Genomic DNA, 23,203 nt, shown 5'->3' on the forward strand with positions numbered 1-23,203 from the left:
TCAAGTTTTAAAATATCCAAATTTGTAAAGTCTTTGGAATTAAAAAAAAAAAAAAAGGCCAAATTTATGCAAAGTACAAATTCTACAAAACGCTATGTCCAAGAATATTTGGTGCAACATTTTTTGTAACAGAAAAAAACTGGAAAAACTTTAAATTATGGTATATCTAAAAATACCCAAACCTGTTTTTTTTAATGAGGTATATCTGCATGTACTGATAAGAAAAAAATCTTAAATGCGTACTACATGAAAAAATGGCAACTACACATAAACAATCAGTACTTTTGTATAAAAAAGTCAACAGGGATTATCTTTGGATAGAAGGATTTTACTTTCATGTTATGCTTTCTGCAATACTGTTGAGATTATTAAACAATGGGCAGTATTCCTTTCAACAACAAAAGGAATCAAATCAAAAATATTTATATTTATAAAGGGAAATAAAAATACAATGTGCTACAATGAGAAGTCAAACAAGAAGGTTGAAGAATAAATAGAATATGTAAGATAAAAAAGAGGTAGTTATAAGATCACACAGACTATCTGGAGCAATCAGATAAAACAGAAAGAGTGTTGGACCTATTAGTTAAACAAATTACCTTCATCACCAGGTGGAGCCTTTGCAGGCATCCTGTTTATAGTCCTTTGAGTTCGCGGTGCAGGTTTTGCTTTGTTTGCTTGTTTGGAGATCAGCTTTATAGGAATTCGTCTGCGAACATCAAGACCACCCAAGGATCCAGAACTATTAGTGCCTTGTAACTCATTGTCTATGTTAGGGAAAAAAAAGTTGTAATTTCTTTTAGTCTTTCTTTTCAAAGATTATTCTGCCACAGGTATTAAAACAACATACCTAACATTATCAAGTTTAAAGATCTGGGTTCTGATTTTCAATATTACATTAAGTTTAACTGCTAATTTTATTTATTTAGGATCAACACTTAAGGCAATGCTTTTTAACCCTTTTTGAGATATGGAATCCTTTAAGAAACTGATAAAAGTTATAGGACCTCTCCCTAGAAAAGTGAATAAAATTTTTCATATAATTCCAGAGAAGTTTACAGAAACATGAAACCATTCATGAACCCAAGAACCATTGTCTTGAACTACAAGAGATTTTTTTTTTTTTGTGAGACGGAGTCTCGCTCTGTCGCCCAGGCTGGAGTGCAGTGGCCGAGATTTTTTTTTAAAGAAAAAGACTAAGGAGAAAAAGAAAGAAAACCATCCCTATCCCCATGTCTGATCATCAAGCATGCAGACAATAAATTTAGTAAACTGAACTTACTAACACTGATGAAGGCAAAATTAAATAATGCATTTCAAAATGAAGTTAAGAAATGTGATTAGGGCCGGGCGCAGTGGCTCAAGCCTGTAATCCCAGCACTTTGGGAGGCCGAGACGGGCGGATCACGAGGTCAGGCGATCGAGACTGTCCTGGCTAATAACACGGTGAAACCCCGTCTCTACTAAAAAAATACAAAAAACCTAGCCGGGCGAGGTGACGGGCGCCTGTAGTCCCAGCTACTCAGGAGGCTGAGGCAGGAGAATGGCGTAAACCCAGGAGGCGGAGCGTGCAGTGAGCTGAGATCCGGCCACTGCACTCCAGCCTGGGCGACAGAGGGAGACTCCATCTCAAAAAAAAAAAAAAAAAAAGAAATGTGATTATTCCTTAAGTGTAAGAGAGTTATTATAAAAATCATTCAGAATTACAGTAAAAATCATTATACCATTTAGTAGTAAAAACATGCAATAATGTATTTGTGCTATAACATATGACTGAGTTCTTAGTCGGCCCTGTAATGGAAAATTATAATTGAAGAGGATGCAAAGTTCCTGTACTACAACTAGGTCTAAACAACTGTCACCTTCTAGTCCCTGGAGTCTTTGCTTGTTATTGTCTATAGAATTAATTCTTGTCCCATGAGTAACAGGAGTATTATTTCATAGAACTGACCCCATCTAAAGCTTAACAGTTACCTTTTTTCAAGTAGATGAAAAGACATAATACAGAAAATACTTAACTTGACCTACTAAAGACAAAAAGGAAAATGCTTAAAATAGGAAATACAAATAACATCTTATTTAATTTGTAGTGTTTTAAACATGACAAGTTATTGAACAAGGTTGTATAACTGCCCCTGCAGGAAATACTACAGTCAAGACAGATAGCCAAACCATCCACATTAAATTCAGCAAAGCCAAATTTGGAAGTAGTAAGCTAGTACTAATGGCCTCCAAGGCTACTAGGATTACAGACACACACTAAGTTCACATTCATTTGTACTTTTTCTGAACAATATATCAAACAAAATTAAAAATGGGTCCTTAACGATTATTTTAATTATCTTTCAGTCTACTTACTACTCTTATAACAGCTAATCCTAAAACAAGGGGAGGGCAGAATTACATGGTTAGCTAGAATCTTGAATTGGGGTAAACCCAACTTGATTAGCTTTCACCACTTCACTAAATAGACTCACGAGCTGATTAATGTATTTGATCTGCTTTCACTGTAGTTGCTTATGTACTAAAAGTAATTACAAGCAATGCACTGGCCAAAAGAAACATGAATGACTTTTTTTCTTGCTCAAAAAGTATTCCTGACATTCCAATCAACTAAAAAGCAAGTCGTTGTAGACATATAATCAGTTCAATGCTGTCCCTCAAATATTAAACATTCAAATATCAAAATGGTTTAATCGTTTTACCTTTGTGAATAATGAAAATACCAACACTTCATCACAAGTCCTTTTCACACCATCCTGAACATTTGAGGTCTCTACTGTTGCTTGCATAGTCTACCACTTTCAAGAGCTGGCTGGCCCTTCTCACTTTGCTTCACAGATCGAAATTCATGAGGTACAGCATTTAATAGTGGTAACATTCTGGGTTTTTTTGTGACTTTTTTGCTTTTTGTTGTTTTTAAATTAAGAATCAGAACATAAAGCACTATTTCCTTTTGAATACAGTAACAAATTATAAAGTTCTTAACAACAAAAATTTCTTAGATATTACATAGAAAATGACTAAGGACTACTGGCCACTTAAGACAAATTCACTTTAAAAAGGCACAACACTTCCATATTATATAGTTTTAAAAAGACTGGGGATTTTTATCTTGAATAAAAAGAACCAACAAATATTTTACAAAATCTGGGATCTTTTACAAAATCTGGGATACAGTTACAGAAGTGCTAATTCTTAGAATGACCAAAGAATAAATCTAGTGTTAATTGGGAGCCTCTTGGAGTAATTTTTCTGGCAAGATTCTATTAGAACACCTTCATTTTTACATTTGAATGTCAGTATGATCATAAAATGGGTCACTTCTGCATAATGTTCAAGGGTTTCATCAGTTTCCCCAAGGAACTCTTAATCCTTTAATATTGAAATTATTCTTTTGAGATGCCTATCCTGTCATGATTCTTCAATTATCTAGCTAAGTGGCATTTTCTCATTTGTCAAAGGCTTTGTGATTTAAACAATTATCAAAGGCTTTGTGATTTAAACAATTATCAAATTCATATTTATGAATTTCATGAAAACCAGAATCTTCTGCAAGGTTTATGATTTTATTTCACAATCAATGCATAGTATTTGATACTGTCTTCTGATACTAAACATCAAAGAGACTGATTCATTAAAAAAATAAAATAGGTAAGAATCTAGTGTTAAGCAGAAGGGACATCTGTGCGGGAACTAATTTTTTAAGTGGTCGGCTCATTCGTATTTTCATGTTAGGATGAGTTTTACTTCCTTAGGCAATCTCTAAACTTCAAGAATTAAGATAATAAACACGCTTTACACCCACCCCTATTATGACTTCCTAACATAACAGCCTCCAAACTATGGCAGGAACTTGACTCACAATTCCAGTAGTGGGCTCAAAAAAGAATTATTTTCCAAAAGTCGAATGTTTGCCATTCTACCATCAAAATCGCAGAGTTTCAACTCAATATAAATTCCCAAACACTGGAATTCTTTACAGCCTGGTGCTAGGCCGGCTTCTCCTCTGAACACACCCTTCTTAAGTGGTCTCATCTGTCCTCATGCTTTAAAATACCAGCTATAAATAAAGGTACTAACTTCCAAATACGTATTTTCAGTGCAGATCTTTCCTCTCATCTCCACTTGGCATCTCTCCTGTCTCAATAGTTACCTCACACTAGTAGTCCAAGACCAAACACTTATTCCCAAATTCCCATCTCACCTCTACAAAAAAAGACTGTTTTCTGCCCCAAGTTTTCCTCAATTCAATAATGGACACTACCTAGTTGCTCAAACCAAAAACCCAGGTAATTCTCCTTTCTCTCACGTTCGTTCAAACACCACCAAAGTATTTACTGAAGTTGCCCATTTTCCTTCATTTTCACCAAACCAACCTTCCCTTCCCGTCTACTGCAATCAGCTATTTTCCATCATTCTTACTTCCCTCTTACACCATTCTCCATAGAACAGCCTATTATATATTTTTAAAGAGATTGTGTTCCTCCTTTACTTCTGTTCAATGGCTTCATATTCACTTAAAATTCAAACGTTTACCATGGCTTTCAATGACCTGAATGATGTGCCTGCTGCCCTCCTTTCCAATCTCACTTCAGGACTCTTACCCTTTGGTTATTACTAGGCTGCAGCTGACTTCACTACATCTTCCTACCTCAGTGCCTTTGCACTTGCTAGAAATGCTTTTCCTCTTGCTTTTTTCCCAGGGTTGGGATCTTCTCACCCATCAGATCTTAGCTTCCACAAAGACCATTCCTAACAACTCTCTCTGAAATTTCCCCCTATGAATCTCTGCACAGCACTGGTTTATTTTCTTCAAAATACTTATAATTCGCAAACATTAAAAAAAAAAAAACAAAAAAAAAAGAAGAAGGTATTGTCTGTATTCCTCCATAAAACAGAAGTTCTATCACGGAGCTGGTCCGTCTCGTTTACCATTCCATCTTCCCTCTCCCGACCTACAGATATCTGTATCTGGCATAAACATACACTACATAAATAAACATACACACCTAATTACATAATCAAGCAGATATCTGATGAGTGAGGACAACTCAATACTCAAGAAGCCTTTTTTTCTCTATTTGTGATATGGTCGCTGTAAATGTATGGGGCACATGTTAACTCCAAGAGCACGCATTCAATATCCGAGAACCACAAACAAGCAAAAGCCAGAAAACACATAACAAAGGGTGGAACTACTCTTACTTGGAGAAAAGTATGAGAATGCCTTGATTTTAAGCTCCTCTTTGTAAATACCCTCAAATGATGAGTATGGACCTCAGCCGAAGCGCGGGGGCATGCTTTTGGTTTAGGTAGAAAAGCTACTCCGAGTTGGATTCCAAAAACTATCAGACGCCCTTCTTTCACCTCTCTAGTCCATAAAGGATCGGACAGACGACAGGAGGTGACCACTGCAGCGCCCGCCCAAAGCTGACTGAGACAGCAGGAAGTCTCCAACCCACTCTCGCCCGTCCACTCCCAGCGTAAAGAGGATTCCGCGATTCGGAGACCGCAATCTACCCGCCAGTCTCCATAACGCAGGCCAGAGCAGCTGGGCTGAATAAAACAGAGCCGGCGCTCTCCCTTCCCAAAGGCCTACATTGCCCACCGGTCCAGGTTCGGAGCTCAGAACGAGAGAAGGAGCGGTTGTTGCCGGCACGGAGGAGGTAGGTACCACACCAGAGTGTAGGCCAGGAAACGGCAGGCCCCTGCCAGGCACAGGAAGGCATATGTGAGATTTCTTCTCACTGCCACACCCTAGTATTGTGGGGCGAGCGTAATCCCTTTTGCCTGCTGGGCGACCAGCCCCAGGCCGGCCAAGGGGGCATGGAACCGGGACCCCCACTGCCTCCGCCTCCTTACCAGTGTGATCCATGATTCGGCTCGCAGAGCACAGTGGGAGCGGAAGTCAACCGCGCCGGAGTCGCAGCGAGCGCGTGCGCACTGCCTTCCGGAGGCCGGGAGGCGGAAGTCCGAGCAGATTGTCCCAGTTTTGGCCTGCAAAGACTTCTCTTTCTCGCCTCCACTACCCAACTCCTGTGAGGGACTCAGGCATAGTTCGAGCAGAGGCAGAAAGAGCGAGCGCGCGAAGAACTTCGGTATCGAGGTTGCTAAGGCTTCTCCTCATGTGCTTCAAGAGAAAGTAGCCTTTAACTGTGGAAAGGACACCAGGAGGACCAGGGAAGGGGAGAGCAGTGGTAAAAATGAGCCTGAGGCAGATAAAGCGATTGCCCGCCCCGCGGAGAGCTGCCTTCTGGGACTTGTAGTGCGCGGGGGCCCCGAGCCATCCGGCTGCGCAGGCTCGGCCGTTGCGCTGGCCCCACCCCGGCGGGCGGAGTAACGGTTTGGAATCCCCCGGGGTCAGCGAGCGCTTGGGTCCTCCGCCTGGTGTAGGAAAAGTGTAAACATATGCGCTTCGGCAGGCGTCCTCCAGTGGGAGGTTGCTCAGGGGATGGCGGAGCTGTGAAACTCGCAGCTAAAAGGAAAGTCTCAACGCTTATTGTCTAAATTTTGCTTTGTCGTGACCAGCTACCTAAACCCACGCAGAGGTGACTTGGTATATGCCCCGGTTCCCATCACTTAAGTCTCTTAACCGTTGAAACACATTTATAATGCTTGACTGCCACTCACTTTCTAGGGAGAGCGCTTGTGACGCCACGAACCTCTTGAACACCTGAGGACTGGGCGCCAGGGCCTGATGGAGGGTGGAGAGCCAGTGCGGCGCAGCTGCCTCCTCTCACAGGGACACCTAGCAGGAATGTGCAGAGTGGAGCTAAAGGGAGCGGATATAAACCGAGAGAGGGGAAGAGAGCGCGAAGGCTTGCCCGGAAGGAGAGGTTAAAAAGGAAAGGCCTAAAATGAGGAAGAGAGTTACCGCAAGAGGCAGTACCTAGTTCCAGTTCTTCGTCCCAGGAGTTTGTGGTTGCTGCTGCTTTCATCTTCGTCAGCCAAAACAAAAGGAAAGTGCCAAGGGGCGATTCCTAGGACCTTCAGTGCAGTCTCCACCTCGCGGACTTGGCTCATTTGTGTCCACTCCTTTCTCCCACGTTTTACACTTGATGCTCTTGGATGAATAGAAAGGAGCTTAATTAAGGGAAAACACAAGCTTGGGAGTCAAGGGATTTGGGTTCTATTCTCGTTGTCCCTTGGTGACGACATCATTACCTTGGGTTTTTCAAGCTTTCAGTGCCAGAGTTCCTATATCAATAAAAGATTATTACATTGACCTCTTAGAGAAATGTTTTCATGGTACTCAATTGCAAATAAAGTATGTGTAGCAATGTGTTATATCTTTGTAGTTGTATGGTGTTACCTGTGAATCATACTGTGATGATCACTGCGATTTAAGTGCACCATGTTATTTGGTGATTATTTTCCTGAGATCTTGTAAAAGATTGTTCCACTATTTATATGCAGCTTTCTTTATAAACAAGTTTTTAGGTACATTCACAACTAAGGATATTTGTGAATCAAAATTATCCCTGCTTTTTTTAAATGTAAAGTTTTGTATTGCTAAGTGGTTTTCAAGATGCTTTCAGTTTCTGGGATTATTGTTTTGGACATTGGGGCTTGCCTAACGTTTTTCCCATACTTCCCTATTTTTCTAAATACAGTGCTGATATAGTCAGGCTTTTTTCACCAATTTGGTTTTTTTTTTTTTTTTTTTTAAGTTTTCACCTAGAAAGTACTTCTTTTTCATACCAAAAAAAATTTTTTTAGAGATGGGGCGGCCCAAACTGGAGTACAATGGCACAATCATAGCTCACTGCATCCTTGGACTCCTGGGCTCAAGGGATCCTTATGCCTCAGCCTCCGGAGTAGCTGGGACTACAGATGCTCATCACCACCACTGGCTTTGGTTTTTTTTTGTTCTATCATACTTAGCCTATCAGCTAACGGCTAACATTCAGATTCATGCAGATCCAGGTTCAGAATAGTATTGTTAATGTCTGCTGATGCTAATGTTTAAATAATTAGAATTAAGAGTGTTCCTATTGTATTTTATATAATTTAACCTGTACGTCGGAAGTTTTGTTGGCATTTTATGATGCATCAAGTTATGAAAATTTACTGAGAGAAGATGTACTTATTTTAGATCTGATAAAATGTTAAACATTTGTTTGATTTGATTTGGTGTCTGTTACTTTCAGACATTGCTTTAGCATCTGTGGTGTGTGTTTACCCCCTTAATTGTGGTTGCCTTGAATTACCAATGAAGTAGCAGTGTGATAAATTAATTTCTTTACTTACATTTTATTACTGCCCTCTAGTATCTCTTTTCAGCGACCAGCGTGCTGTAACCAGTCACAATTTCTTTATCAAGAGTTGGCATTAGGCCGGGCGCCGTGGCTCATGCCTGTAATCCCAGCACTTTGGGAGGCCGAGACGGGCGGATCACGAGGTCAGGAGATCAAGACCATCCTGGCTAACACGGTGAAACCCCGTCTCTACTAAAAAAACAAAAAAATTAGCTAGGGGGGGGTGGGGGCACCTGTAGTCCCAGCTACTCAGGAGGCTGAGGCAGGAGAATGGCGTGAACCCGGGAGGCAGAGCTTGCAGTGAGCTGAGATCACGCCACTGCACTCCAGCCTGGGCGACAGCGCAAGACTCCGTCTCAAAAAAAATAAAAATAAAAAAGTTGCCGTTAATATTTATTTGTGTAGCATAAGGTTTATATTGCTTATATATAAGCTATATATAGCTTAGGTACTGACCTAAGGTTTATAAAAGTGAAAACTTATTGTAATGGGCAGTCTGAAGCACTGAGGTGCACCTTTTTACCTTACTGGCAAGACCCTCTCCTACCTGTGAATTATAAGGTAGTGGTCTCCAAGATGTTTCGATAGCCTCCCATTTACATAGTTACTGTTTATGCTATGAGAAAAGTAAGAGGGGTATCAGAGAGCTTGTCTTCCCCAATAGCCTGTTACAGACTCCTGAGTACCAAGTAAGGACAAAAACCTTCATCTCTTGACGCTCATTCAACTGTATCCCACTGAGTGCCTAGGACTACATAAGGCAAAAGCTATATAAATAATGACTCCTACTTCAAGGATCCTACAGGATATAATTTATAGAAATATGTGAAGATCTACATAATTTAGTTCTAAGTGTTGAAAGGAAATACAGTGCTAACTACATTTAGATAAAGTGGTGGGACTGAGGGTAGTTAGGTTGGCTTTATGGAGGGATTTAAGCTGAACCTTGATGAACGGATAAAATTTGAAGAGGAGGAGAGCAATAAAAGGCATATCAAACAGAGAAAAGCAAGGGCACAGATGTGAGAATTGTATGGTTTATATAGAGGACAGTGAAGAGATTTACTTGTACTCGTAATCCATGTTTGGGAGTTCTAAAAAAATAAGTTATTATGGAGCACCTTGAAAAAGTAAGATTTCAGAGTAACAGTTAAGAAATAGAGCATTTAACAAAACCTAGCAAAATATATTCATATAAACAATATAATCCAGCAAGATACATTCAAAAACAATGAGCAAATCTTAACTTGGGATGGGGAGATGAATCAGTCAATGAACAATCAATCAGAATTAAGGTGTAATAGTATTACACCTAGACCAAGAACAATTGGCCAAGAAGCCAGAGATACCTATGATGGCCAAAATGCCACGAAGTATGAATGAATTGTTAGTAAAAAAAAAAAAGATCCAGATAGTGTCCACTATATGTTAACACGTTTGATAAGCAGAAATGGAAAAGGCAGTAAAATATCCTGGTTAGATATATGCCTTATCAAGCTATGGCAGCCAGCTTTTCAAACACCATCAAAAACTGGGCAAGAGACAGATTCAGAGAATAAGAGGGAAATAGACTGTAGACAGATTCAGAGAATAAGGGGGAAATAGACTGTAAAAGCAGAATGTTGCTGATTGAAGACATTGTCCCATTCCTGTCTTGAAGGAGATTATATTCTTGTTGAGTCCTGGCAATATATACTCAATCTGAAATGGAACCTTTTAATCTAGAGAGGTCCTGCCGCCTTCCTTTTCTGAGAAGGAAAATTTTGCAGTGGATATCCTTTGAGCTGGGTAGACCTGCCCCTCCCCCTCCCTACAGCTTCTTTGCTAAGATAATTGCCTCCAGCTCACTCCTAAAAGAATGCTTAGGGTATTAAACTGCTCTATAGTAAGCAACTAGTCTGTATATTGTTTCCTAAACTTAAGGCTTTTGTTCAAGGGCGCCTGACCCTAACCTCGGCTGCCACTCCATGCCAGTTGAAAAAGGCTTTCAGCCTTCCTTGGTGCTATGCTTTTTGAATGAAGGTATTCCTTCAAAATTCATATGTTGGAATTTAAACCCCAAGGTGGTGATATTAAGAGATGGGGCCTTTTGGGAAGGGATTTAGCCGTGAGGGCTTTACTGTCATGAGTGGTATTGCCCTTAGAGTCTGCAGAGAGCTGCCCGTGAGCCATGTGAGGACACAGCGTGCATCCCTTCCACTATATGAGCGACAAGGTGCTCATCTCGGAAGCAGAGAGCCCTCACAAGACACTAAATCTGCTGACACCTTGATCGTGGACTTCCCAGCCTCCAGAACTGTGAGAAATAAATTTTTATTGTTTATAAATTACCTAGTCTCAGGTATTTTGTTACAACAGTACAAACAGACTAAAACACCTAGTCCACTTGGTTTGTAAGTAGATCCTGTTACTGTTAAATAAACATTTCTGTCAGAAATACATTCTACATCATAGTCCAGTACATAAACTCACAACACCTAAGCATGTATTTAAGTGTCTTGAAACTATACTTACCCTTTCTATATGCAGTGCTCTCTGCTATTTTTATTCTGTCCCTTTTTAAAAATATGTTGGTTATAATACACTAAAATAATGTCAAAATACACTAATTGGTTATAATTCAAGTTTGAAAACCACTGCTTTATATCTCCCATGATGTTTTGAAGAGCTTCTTGTATTAGGGTTCTCTAGAGGAACAGAACTAATAGGAGAGATAGATCCTATTATTATTAAATTATTAAATATCCTGTTATTATTAAAGGGGACTTTAAATATTAACTCACACAATCAGAAGGTCTCACAATAGGTCATCTGCAAGCTGAGGAGGAGGGAGAACCAGTCCAAGCCCCAAAACTGAAGAACTTGGAGTCAGATGTTTGAGGATAGGAAGCATCCAGCACGGGAGAAAGATGTAGGCTGGGAGGCTAGGCTAGTCTTGTCTTTTCACATTTTTCTCTCTGCTTTATATTCTAGCTGCCCTGGCAGCTGATCAGATGGTGCCCACCCAGATTAAGGGTGGGCCTGCCTTTCTCAGCCCACTGACTCAAATGTTAATCTCCTTTGGCAACACTCTCACAGATACACCCAGGATCAATATTTTGCATCCTTCAGTCAAGTTGACCCTCAGTACTAACCATCATAAGTCTACTTCTTGTCAGCTTGAACCCATACACAATTTCTGAGATCATATATAATCTTCAAATAAAGACAATAAGGTCATAATTACCTCTAATGTAACACAACCATCCTTCATACAAACGAAAATGCACCAATCCCTAACCCAAGTACTATTACATAAAGTTGACAATACTTAAATGCTGATGTGAAGTCAATAAATCTTATGTCACATGATAACAGAAAAAGGAAATTGAATGAAGGTATTTTCTTGGTACAAGTGTATACATGCACAAACATGTTTTTAACAAAAGAAGGAAGAAATATTCATGACAGTTACAGTCCTCGTGTCTGCAGCTGGTCATGTGGTCGTAGCTGTTACTGATGACTACCTTCTTGTACTATCTGTTCTATATTCCATTTGCCTTCAGCAAGCACCTGAGCAGGTCGTGGTTTTTTTCCTGGTGGAGTGACCCAAACCTTCATTCCTGAAGTGTCTGGGCCATTTGTAGTCCCGCCTGGATTGCGCTGTTGTAGTTTCCCGTTAATCTTAATCACAAGGCATGGTAATACTAAGAGACGCCCTAATGGATCTCCCGTATTCCATGTGTACGCTTCCCTACCTCTGCTGTGGAGTAGTAGACTGATTTTGTCTTGATGGTCTGGGTCAATCACCCCAGGCAACACTGTAACTCCCTTCTTAGCCTGTTGACTTAAAGGTAGTAGGAACCCAAAGTGTCCAGGTAGCAATCTTAACTTCCAGTTTAATGGAATCGTTGTGTCTCCTGGTAGCAGTGTTCCTCCCTCTGGAACTAAGACCTCTAGGCCAGCAGAAGATAATGTCGCAGGAACAGGAAGCAAAAATTTTGCCAGTGGATCACTAGGGGTGATGGTGAGTGGTGCCTCTTCTATTTCTACTGCTTGATTCCTGGACCTGTGAATCCTGGCTATGGGAGAAAGAATACCATATATTGGATGCTGCTTCAGAGCATCCACAGCTTTCTGGAGGACTTAGCCCCAGCCCTGCAAAGTACTGTCATCTAGTTTGCATTGTGACTTCAAAAGGCCATTCCACCATTCTGTCAATCCAGCTGCTTCAGGGTAATGGGGAACATGATAAGACGAGTGAATTCCATGAGCATGAGCCCACTGCCACACTTCTTTAGCTGTAAAGTGAGTGCCTTGGTCAGAGGCAATGCTGTGTGGAATACCATGATGGTGGATAAGGCATGCCATGAGTCCATAGATAGTTGTCTTGGCAGAAATGTTGCGTGCAGGATAGGTGAACTCATATCCAGAGTAAGTGTCTATTCCAGTGAGGACAAACGTCTGCTCTCTTTTTTTTTTTTTTTTTTTTTTTTGAGATGGAGTCTTGCTCTGTTGCCCGGGCTGGAGTGCAGTGGCCAGATCTCAGCTCACTGCAAGCTCCGCCTCCCGGGTTTTACGCCATTCTCCTGCCTCAGCCTCCGGAGTGGCTGGGACTACAGGCGCCCGCCACCTCGCCCGGCTAGTTTTTTGTATTTTTTAGTAGAGACGGGTTTTCACCGTGTTAGCCAGGATGGTCTCGATCTCCTGACCTCGTGATCCACCCGTCTCGGCCTCCCAAAGTGCTGGGATTACAGGCTTCAGCCACCGCGCCCGGCCCCTCTGCTCTTTCTATGATGGAAGAGGTCCGGTATGATCAACCTTCCACCAGGTAGCTGGCTGATCACCCCAAGGAGTGGTGCCATATCGAGGGCTCAGTGTTGGTCTCTGCTGCTGGCAAATTGGGCACTCAGCAGTGGCCGTAGCCAGGTTAGCGTTGGTGAGTGGAAGTCCATGTTGCTGAGTCCATGCATAACCTCTGTCTCTGCCACCATGACCACTTTGTTCATGGGCCCATTGGGCGATGGCAGGGGTGGCTGGGGAAAGAGGCTGAGTGGTGTCCACAGAACAAGTGGGTCATCCTATCCACTTCACTACTAAAATTCTCCTCTGCCAAGGTCACCCACTGGTGAGCCCTCACATGGGTTACACATATCTTCACAGTTTTTTATCCCTCAGAGAGGTCCATCCACATACCTCTTCCCCAAATTTCTTTGTCACCAATTTTTCCAATCATGCTTCTTTCAAGTCCCTGACCATCCAGCCAAACCATTGGCTACAGACCATGAATCAGTGTATTATCACACATCTGGCCGTTTCTCCTTCCATGCAAAGTGCACAACCGGGTGCATTGCTCAAAGTTCTGCCCTCCAGGAAGATTTTCCTTCACCACTGTCCTTCAGGGATGTCCTAGAAAGGGGTGGTAGTGTTGCAGCTGTCCACTTTCGGGTGGTGCCTGCCTATCACGGAGAACCATCTGTGAACCAGGCCCTAGTCTTCTCTTCCTCTGTCAACTGATCATAGGGAATTCCCCATGAGGCCATGGGTGCAAACTGGAGGAGAGAAGGCAGGGTGGCAGGAGTGGAGACCATAGGCATTTGAGGCACTTTCTCGTGTAACTTACTTGTGCCTTCAGGACCTGCTCAAGCCCAATCACGTGTATAGCACTTCCATTTGACGATGGAATGCTGCTGTGCACGACCCACTTTATGGCTAGATGGGTCAGAAATCACCCAGTTCATGATAGGCAGTTCAGGTTGCCTGGTGATTTGATGACCCGTAGTCAAACATTCAGTTTCCACCAAAGCCCCATAACAGGCCAAGATCTGTCTCTCAAAAGGAGAGTAGTTATCTGCAGAAGATGGCAGGGCCTTGCCCAAAAATCCTAGAGGCCTTTGCTGTGATTCACCTATGTGGGCCTGCCAAGGGCCCCAAACAGCATCCCTATCTGTTACTGACGCCTCAAGCACCATTGGATCTGCTGGGTCATATGGCCCAAGTGGAAGAGTAGCTTGCATAGCAGCCTGGACCTGTTGCAGAGCCTTCTCCTGTTCTGGACCCTACTCAAAACTGGCAGCCTTTTGGGTCACTCAATAAACGGGCTGGAGTAACACACCCAAATGAGGAATGTGTTGCCTCCAAAATCCAAATAGGCCCACTAGGCATTGTGCCTCTTTCTTGGTTGTAGGAGGGACCAAATGCAGCAACTTATCCTTGACCTTAGAAGGAATATCTTGACAGGCCCCACACCACTGGACCCCTAGAAATTTTACTGAGGTAGAAGTTTCCTGAATTTTAATCAGATTTACTTCTGGTCCTCTGGCCTGCAAATATCTCACCAGTAAGTCCAGTGTGTTTGCTACTTATCACTCACTGGATTCAATCAGCATAATGTCATTAATGTAATGGACCAGCGTGATATCTTGCAGAAGTGAAAAGCGATCAAGGTCTCTCTGAATAAGATTATGACACAAAGCCAGACAGTTGATATACCCCTGAAGTAGGACAGTAAAGGTATACTGCTGGCCTTGCCAGCTGAAAGCAAATTGATTCTGGTGGACCTTATGGACAAGAATGGAGAAAAAGGCATTTGCCCAAGTCAATGGCTGCGTACCAGGTACCAGGAGATGTGCTAATTTGCTCAAGCAATGAAACCTGGTACAGCAGCTCCAGTTGGAGTCACCACTGGGTTAAACTTATGATAATCCACTGCCATCCTCCAAGATCCATCTTTCTTCTGCACAGGCCAAATAGGAGAGTTGAACAGGGATACGGCGGGAGTCACCACCCCTGCATCTTTCAAGTCCTTGATGGTGGCACTAATCTCAGCAGTCCCTCCAGGGATGCCATATTGTTTTTTATTTACTATTTTTCTAGGTAAAAGTAGCTCTAATGGCCTCCTTTTGGCCTTTCCCACCATAATAGCCCTCACCCTACCAGTCAGGGAGCCAATGTGGGGGTTCTGCCAGCTGCTAAGTATGTCTATGCCAATTATGCATTCTGGCTCTGGGGAAATAACCACAAGATGAGTTTAGGGACCCACTGGACCCACTGTAAGTTGGACCCAAGCTAAAACTCCATTAACTACCTGACCTCCATAAGCCCCTACTTTAACTGGAGGACCACAATGACATTTTCAGTCCCTTGGAATCAGCGTCAGCTCAGAGCCAGTATCCAGCAGTCCCTGAAATGTCTGATCATTTCCCTTTCCCCAGGATACAGTTCCCCTGGTAAAAGGCCAGAAGTCTCCTTGGGGAAGGATGGGAGAACAATACTGTCAGTAATGTAGTGGGGTCCTTCATCAGGGGGACACAACCTCCTCTTCATTTAAGGGGTTTTGGGTCTGTAAACTGGTTCATGTCTGGAAATTGATTGAAGGGGCATGAGTCTCTGTTTTTATAATTTAAATTAGTATTTTATCCATTTGACATAGAAGTGTTCTGCTTATATAAATTAAGTAGGAATGCAGTAGGCTTCGTATCAATGTCACTTCTAGGAACACTGTGATTAATTAGCCAATGCCAGAGCTCTACACGTATCAGACTATTCTGATTGCCACTTTGCCTCTGCTGTCCAATATAGTAGCTACACCCACCTTGCCTTTTACAGTTGAGTGCTGCCGCTTTGCCCCTGCTACCTTGGGATCCAATTTTTCTCATAGTATTTAAATTTTGTAGTTGAGTGAGTGTGGTTCCCACTGTTAGATCTGTCATACAGAGAAGAGCAATTACAGGGCTCTTCAAAGATGCAGATGCTGCCCTCCCAAATCTATTTTGCAAGGCATTGGTCAAGGATATATCTTCTGGACTCTCTTAGGTGGGATGAGAAGGTCTAAAGTGACTAATCCACTCCACCATGCCAGTTTTCCTAAGCCTTTGGATCCCTTCCTCTACATTAAACCAAGAGAGATCAGGCATTTCCAGCTTACTCACAGTGGGCCATCTTTTAATCCATGTTTTAGCTAACCAAGAAAATAAACTATTAGAACCTTTTTAACTCCCTGAGCTGCAACATTAAATGGTGTCCCTACTTAGTGGGCCCAATCAATAAATTCAGCCTGATCCAATTCTGTGTTCCTCCCACCATTATCCCACACCCTTAATATCCATTCCCATGCCTGTTCTCCAGATTTCTGTTTATATAAATCAGAAAACTCAAGCAGTTCTTTTTGAGTGTAATGCACCTCCTTATGGGTCACACTCAACCTCACCTCTAGGCATCTGCCAGGACTTTAGTCTAGTTATAGGTCTAGAAGCAAAGAGAGGTGTTGGGGGTGGCTCCTGAGGAGAATCAACATTATCTTGCCTGGCAACTACCTGAGGGGAGGCCATCACTGCTGCCTCAGGCATCACAGGTGTCTCCTCAGACAAAGGTGGAAAGACTGATAGTAGCATGGGTCAGGGAGGGGATGTTGCCACTACTGCGGATGATGAAGCTGTTCCTTCTGGCAAAAAAATGTTCATCGGAGCTTACAAGCTCAGTGTCCCCAGCTTCGTCAGGGTTCTCCCACATGTCCCCATTCCAAGTTTCAGGGTCCCTTTCTTTTCCATACAATGCCTTCATTTTAACAGTAGACACCTGGAGAGGCTGTGCATGCACCTTTCATTGCAGGTCAGCCACTCATGTGATAAGAGCTTGTGTCTGTTTTTCCACAGTTTCAGCTCTTTCTTTACAGGAGATAAGACTCTCACTTAGGAAAATCTGAGCAGATTTGAGACTCAGTGTCTGTTTCTGAAGCTGGGAGATAGAATTATTATATTAGAATCATTTTGTCCACTGAACTTATGAACAACCAACCAGTTTCATTATGTTCCTTGGTTCTCCACATATGGTTAAAGGTATTATGTATAGAGTCACTAAATTCTTTGCCTCCCATGAGCAATGAATCAGGAGTGTCAAACGCATTTATTTTGCATAACTCCCTAAACAGTTCACGCCAAGGACTATCAGTGTTCTCCATACTATTAGAAGTAGAGTCCTTAGCATTTTTGGGTCTAATCATATTAAGCAGCTACCTCCAGAAACCCCCAAAACTAACCTAACTACTTCATCCTTAATATTCTGTTCCTCTGGAACCACACTCCTGGCACCAAAATCTGTATTAGTCAGTGTTCTCTATAGGGACAGAATTAACGGAATATATATATATATATATATGAGTTTATTCAATATTAACTCACACTATCACAATGTCACACAATAGGCCATCTGCAGGCTGAGGAGCAAGGAGAGCCAGTCCGAGTTCCAAAACTGAAGAGCTTGGAGTGCGATGTTCGAGAGCAGAAGGCATCCAGCGGGGGAGAAAGATGTGGGCTGGGAGGCTAGGCTAGTCTAACATTTTCACGTTTTTCTGCCTGCTTTATATTTGCTGGCAGCTGATTAGATGGCGCTCATCCAAATTAATGGTGGGTCTGCATTCCCCAGCCCACTGACTCAAATATTAATCTCCTTTGGCAATACCCTCACAGACACAACCAGGATTAATATTTTGCATCCTTCAGCCCAATCAAGTTGACACTCAGTATTAACCATCACAAGCATACAGGCAAAAGACAGTCATTTTCAAACATGAAGGAACTCAAGCAACACAACTTTGATGCCTGAGTTTTTCTTGGGACAGGAGGGAAATATCTGTGTATATGTGTATGTTTATTTATACACCTACATGCAACAATCAAATACAATTAGAGAAAATTTTAAACTCAGGAAGTAAAAAATTGAGAAAATGATTTATTGAACAACAAGTATTTATTAGGTGCCTACTATGTGCCAGACATTCTTCTAGACATTTCAGATACGTCAGTGAACAAAGCAAATAACTCATCCTGCCTGCATGAAACTTACATTTTAGTAAAGTATAACTGGTTTAAATATGTAACTTTACTAATACTAAACAACTATGGAAATTATGATTACAGAATAAAAGGAAAATATTTCAAACCTGGATAAAATAAATATCATGTAACTGAAAAATTGTTGAGGAGAGAGGAGACAAAGCTAGTAGGTACTAATTTTTCACAAAGTGTCTACTTTTACTGTTCAAAATTGAAAAGCAGTTTAAAATATAGTTACACGCTGCATAATGATGTTTTGGTCAACTGCACATGCAAAGGTAACCCCACAAGATTATAATGAAGTTGAAAAATTCTTAGCACCTAGTGACATCATAGCCAACCTAACATAATAGTGCAACTCATTACTCACACATTTGTGGTGTGGCAGAAACAAACTGGTGCTACCAGTCATATAGAAGTGTAGCACATAAAATTATACACAATACATAATACTTGATGATAAATTATTATACTAGTTATGTATTACTGTAACTATTATTATTATTATTATCATTATTTTTGAGATGGAGTCTTGCTCTGTCCCCCAGGCTGGAGTGCAGTGGCGTGATCTCGACTCACTGCAACCCCCACCTCCTGGGTTCAAGCAATTCTTCTGCCTCAGCCTTCCAAGTATCTGGGACTACAGACACACACCACCATACCCAGATAATTTTTGTATTTTTAGTAGAGACGGGGTTTCACCATATTGGCCAGGCTGGTCTCGAACTCCTGACCTCATGATCTGCCAGCCTCATCCTCCCAAAGTGCTGAGATTACAGGCATGAGCCACCGCACCCAGCCTTTTTAATTATTATTTTAGAGTATACTACTACTTGTTTTTTAAAAATGTCAGCTGTAAGCCTCAGACAGGTCCTTCAGGAGGTATCCAGAAAAAGACATTGTTATCATAGGAGATGACAGATCCAAGCATGTTATTATCCCTGATGACCTTCCAGTGGGACAAGATGTGGAGGTGGGAGACAGTGATACTGATGATCCTGAACCTGAGTAGGCCTGTGCTGACGTGTACCTTTGTCTTAGGTTTTAACAAAAGGTTTTAAAGTGAAAGACATTTTTTAATAGAAAAAACTTACAGAATAAGGATATAAAGAAAAAATATCCTGCACAACAAAAACACAAACAGTTGTACAATGTGTTCGTGTTTTTAAGCTGTGTTATTACCAAAAGAGTCAAAGAGTTAAAAATTAAAAAGTTTATAAAGTTAAAAAATTACAATAAACTTAATTATTGACAAAAGAAATTTTTTATAATTTTAAGTTAGCCTAAGTGTATAGTGTTTATAAAGTCTACAGTAGCATACGGTAATGTCCTAGGCTTTCCATATATAGTAAGTGCCCTGTACAAGTGTACCATTTTTTATCTTTTATGCCATATTTCTACTGTACCTTTTCTATGTTCAGATATACAGATACCATTGTGCTATAGTTGCCTACAGTATTCAGTACAGTAACATTCTGTATAGGGTTGTAGCTTAGGAGCAATAAACTATATCATATAGCCTAGATGTGTAGTAAGCTGTACCATCTAGGTTCCTGTAAGTTCACTGTATGAAGTTTGCACAACGATGAAGTCACCTAACACATTTCTCAGAACATATCTCCATCATTAAGTGATGCATGACTATTAAGAATAATATCAAGAATAAAAAATTCAGCCTCTTGGAGGTTTTCATAATTTCTTAACCTAGAAAGAGCCTTTGGCAAAAATACCTCCCATGTTAAAGAAAAAAAATGTTTTTGAGATGGAGTTGCTCTGTTGCCCAGGCTGAAGTGCAGTGGCATGATCTTGGCTCACTACAACCTCCATCTCCCAGGTTCAAGTGATTCTCCTGCCTCAGTGTCCTGAGTAGCTGGGACTACAGGCGTGCGCCACCATGCCCGGCTATTTTTTTTGTAGTTTTAGTAGAGACGGGGTTTTGCCATGTTGGCCAGGCTGGTCTCAAACTCTTGACGTCGAGTGATCTGCCCGCTTCAGCCTCCCAAAGTGATAGGGATTACAGGTGTGAGCCACTGCACCCACCCTGAATTTTTTTTTTTAACTTTATGTCCTTTTGTTGTATCAAATTTAAATAAAATTAATTAAAATTAGAACTTTTAAATTAAAGAGCATGTATTGTAGAGCAGTCAGGGTGTAACTAGAAACTGTTCAAGTATTTTAAATGAAGGAATTTAATACATGGAATTAGTTATTCAGGTAATGGAAGAGCTAAATCAAACATGATAGTAGCAGGCCTGGTAGCACTCACCTGTAATCCCTGCTACCTGGGAGAATGAGATGGGAGGATCACTTTGTGCCCAGGTGTTTGAGACCAGCCTGGGCAACACAGCAAGACCCTGTCTAGAAAACAAACAAACAACAACGACAACAAAAGACCCCAAACATGATAGTAAGTTAATGTGGTGCTTAGTAAGAGCCAGAAGCCAGTCCGTTTTCAGACTGAAAGGACAAAGCGAGAAAGCAGTGTTCACCTGAACCACAGGGGCCCAAAGAAAGCACAGCTCGACCAGGCGTGGTGGCTCACACCTGTAATCCCGGCACTTTGGGAGGCTGAGGCGGGTGGATCACGAGATCAGGAGATCAAGACCATCCTGGCTAACATGGTGAAACCCCGTCTCTACTAAAAATACAAAAAAATTTCAGCCGGGCTTGATGGTGGACGACTGTAGTCCCAGCTACTCAGGAGGCTGAGGCAGGAGAATGGCGTGAACCCAGAAGGCAGAGCTTGCAGTGAACCGAGATCGCGCCACTGCACTCCAGCCTGGGTGACAGAGTGAGACTTCATCTCAAAAAAAAAAAAAAAAGAGAGAGAGAGAGAGAGAAAGCACAGCTCATATGGAGACTATACCCCTGGCTTCTCCTTTTCTCACACCCTACAGTTTCCAAGAGTCTCTCATTGACTGATTCCAGACAGATGTCAGCTGACACACAGGAGCCTGGGAAACGCAGCCTGCAGAGATGAAACCCCTTGTAGTACTGATAGAGCAGAGGCAGGGCAAGGAACAGGCATGTAGGCCTTGGATTGAATATACAGTACTATAGTACTTTAGAAGTTTTGTTACTATCTACATACATAGATATACAGAGAGAGAGTTGGGTGTGCTCTTCACCTGTCAGTGATAGTTGTCTTAGTCCATTCAGGTTGCTATAACAAAATATCATAGACTGGGTGGCTTATAACAACAAAAATGCCTTTCCCACAATTCTCAAGGCTGAGCAGTCTAAGATCAAGGTGTAGGCAGATTCAGTTTCTGGTGAGGGCCCTTTTCCTTGCTCATAGAAGGTTTTCCAGTTGTGCCCTCACATGGTGGAAGGGGGAAGGCGGCTCACTGGAGTCTCTTCTTTTTTTTTTTTTTTTTTTTTTTTTTTTTGAGACAGAGTCTTGCTCTGTGGCCCAGGCTGGAGTGCAGTGGGGCAATCTCTGCAAGCTCCGCCTCCCAGGTTCACACCATTCTCCAGCCTCAGCCTCCCTAGCAGCTAGGACTACAGATGCCCACCACCACACCTAGCTAATTTTTTATATTTTTAGTAGAGACAGGGTTTCACTATGTTGGCCAGGATGGTCTTGATCTCCTGACCTTGTGATCCACCCGCCTTGGCCTCCCAAAGTGCTGGGATTACAGGCATGAGCCACTGCGCCCTGCCTAATGGCAACTCTTGATAAAGAAATTGTGACTGGTTACAGCACAAGAAGACGACATAAGAGAATTATTTTCTTGAGTATAATAATGATATTTTGGTTAGGAGATGAATGCTGACTCGGTAGGAGGTAGCATATCGTGATGTGTAAGTTACTTTCAAAATATATATAGGTAGATAGGCATATAGATAAGACAAGGATGGCAAAATGTTAACAATTGGCGACTCTTCGTGGGGGGTGGTGTGTACTATTGTATCCTTTCAACATTTCTGGTGTTGAAAATACTGTATAATTAAAAGCTGGGGAAAAAACTCTAGATAGATTCATTTGTAACAAAAATAAATGTAAACAAAAGAAATTAAAATAAAGGATATCTAGTGCTATAAACTGAATATTTATATCCTCCCAAATCCACATGTTAAAGCCCTAACCCCCAGTGTTTATGGTGTTTGGAGATGGAACTTTGGATGATAATTAGGATTAGATGGTCATAAGGGTGGGGCTTCATAGTGGGCTCAGTGCCCTTATAAGAAGAGACACTGAAGAGCTTTCCTCTCTCTGTCTCTCTCCACACACATGTGCTTAGGAAAGGCCATGTGAACACACAGTGAGAAGGTAGCTGTCTGCAAGCTAGCAAGAGAAGTCTCACCAGAACCCAGCCATGCTGGCACCCTCATCTCAGACTTCTAGCCTTCAGAACTGTGAGAAAATAAGTTTCTTTTGTTTACATCACCCAGTCTATGGCATTTTGTTATGGCAGCCCAAGCTGACTAATATAGATTTTGGTACCAAAAAACGGGGTGCTGTGTTACAAATACCTAAATATGTGGAAGCAGGTTTGAAAACTGGATAATGAGAGACTGGGAGAGTTTTGAGATGCATGCTAGAAATATGAACATTAAGGGCAATTCTGGTGAGGCCTCAGACAGAAATGAAGAGCATGTCATTGGAAGAATATATTAATTGGAGGAAAGGAGATCCTTGGTATTAAGTAGCAAGGAATTTAGCTGGACTGTGTTCTAGTATTTTGTGGAAGGTAGAACTTGTGAGGCTGAATTGAATATTTTACTAAGCAAAGTGTCAGAGGAGCAGCTTGGTTCCTCCTGACTGCTTATAGTAAAATGTGAAATGAAAGAAGTGAATTGAAGAAGGAATTAAGCAAAAGGGAACCAGAGCTTGAAGATTTGGGAAAATTATCAGCCTATCCATGTTGCAAAAAATGAGAAAACTCGTCCTGAAAAGAATACTAAGGGTGTGGATGAACATCCATTTGATAAAAAGATCATGAGTGCGGTTCATGGACACAATCAGCCATTTCAACAGAAAGCAGGCATAGAGATGGGATTATATTAGCAGAAACACCACCTGTTTGAACTAAAGGGGACAAAGAAAGAGAGGGCCCGGTGCAGTGGCTCACACCTGTAATCCCAGCACTTTGAGAGGCTGAGGCAGGCGGATCACTTGAGCTCAGG

The 23,203-nt window shown here is 41.8% G+C and overlaps 1 protein-coding gene and 1 long non-coding RNA gene across 4 annotated transcripts in view; one reads left to right on the top strand and one right to left on the bottom strand.

Annotated features, from left to right (window-relative positions):
- The window catches only part of CBLL1 (Cbl proto-oncogene-like 1, E3 ubiquitin protein ligase), an 18,398-nt gene extending 11,853 nt beyond the window's left edge, over window positions 1–6,545 (bottom strand). For all 3 annotated transcript variants that reach the window (XM_011948199.1, XM_011948200.1, XM_011948198.1), the window contains exons 1-2: window positions 5,866–6,545; window positions 600–767 (exon numbers count right to left, since the gene is read on the bottom strand). In XM_011948199.1, coding sequence (XP_011803589.1) covers window positions 600–767; window positions 5,866–5,878 — 181 coding nt within the window. In that variant the 5' untranslated portion in view covers window positions 5,879–6,545. The remainder of the gene's footprint in view (window positions 1–599; window positions 768–5,865) is intronic.
- Window positions 5,991–7,290, top strand: LOC105516118. Its single transcript, XR_001002436.1, has 2 exons — window positions 5,991–6,559; window positions 6,641–7,290. It is a non-coding gene; the product is annotated as an uncharacterized LOC105516118 (long non-coding RNA).
- The last annotated feature ends 15,913 nt before the right edge of the window (window positions 7,291–23,203 follow it).

Source organism: Colobus angolensis, unplaced genomic scaffold (assembly GCF_000951035.1).
Source record: "Colobus angolensis palliatus isolate OR3802 unplaced genomic scaffold, Cang.pa_1.0 Scaffold275, whole genome shotgun sequence".
Lineage (NCBI taxonomy): Eukaryota > Metazoa > Chordata > Mammalia > Primates > Cercopithecidae > Colobus > Colobus angolensis.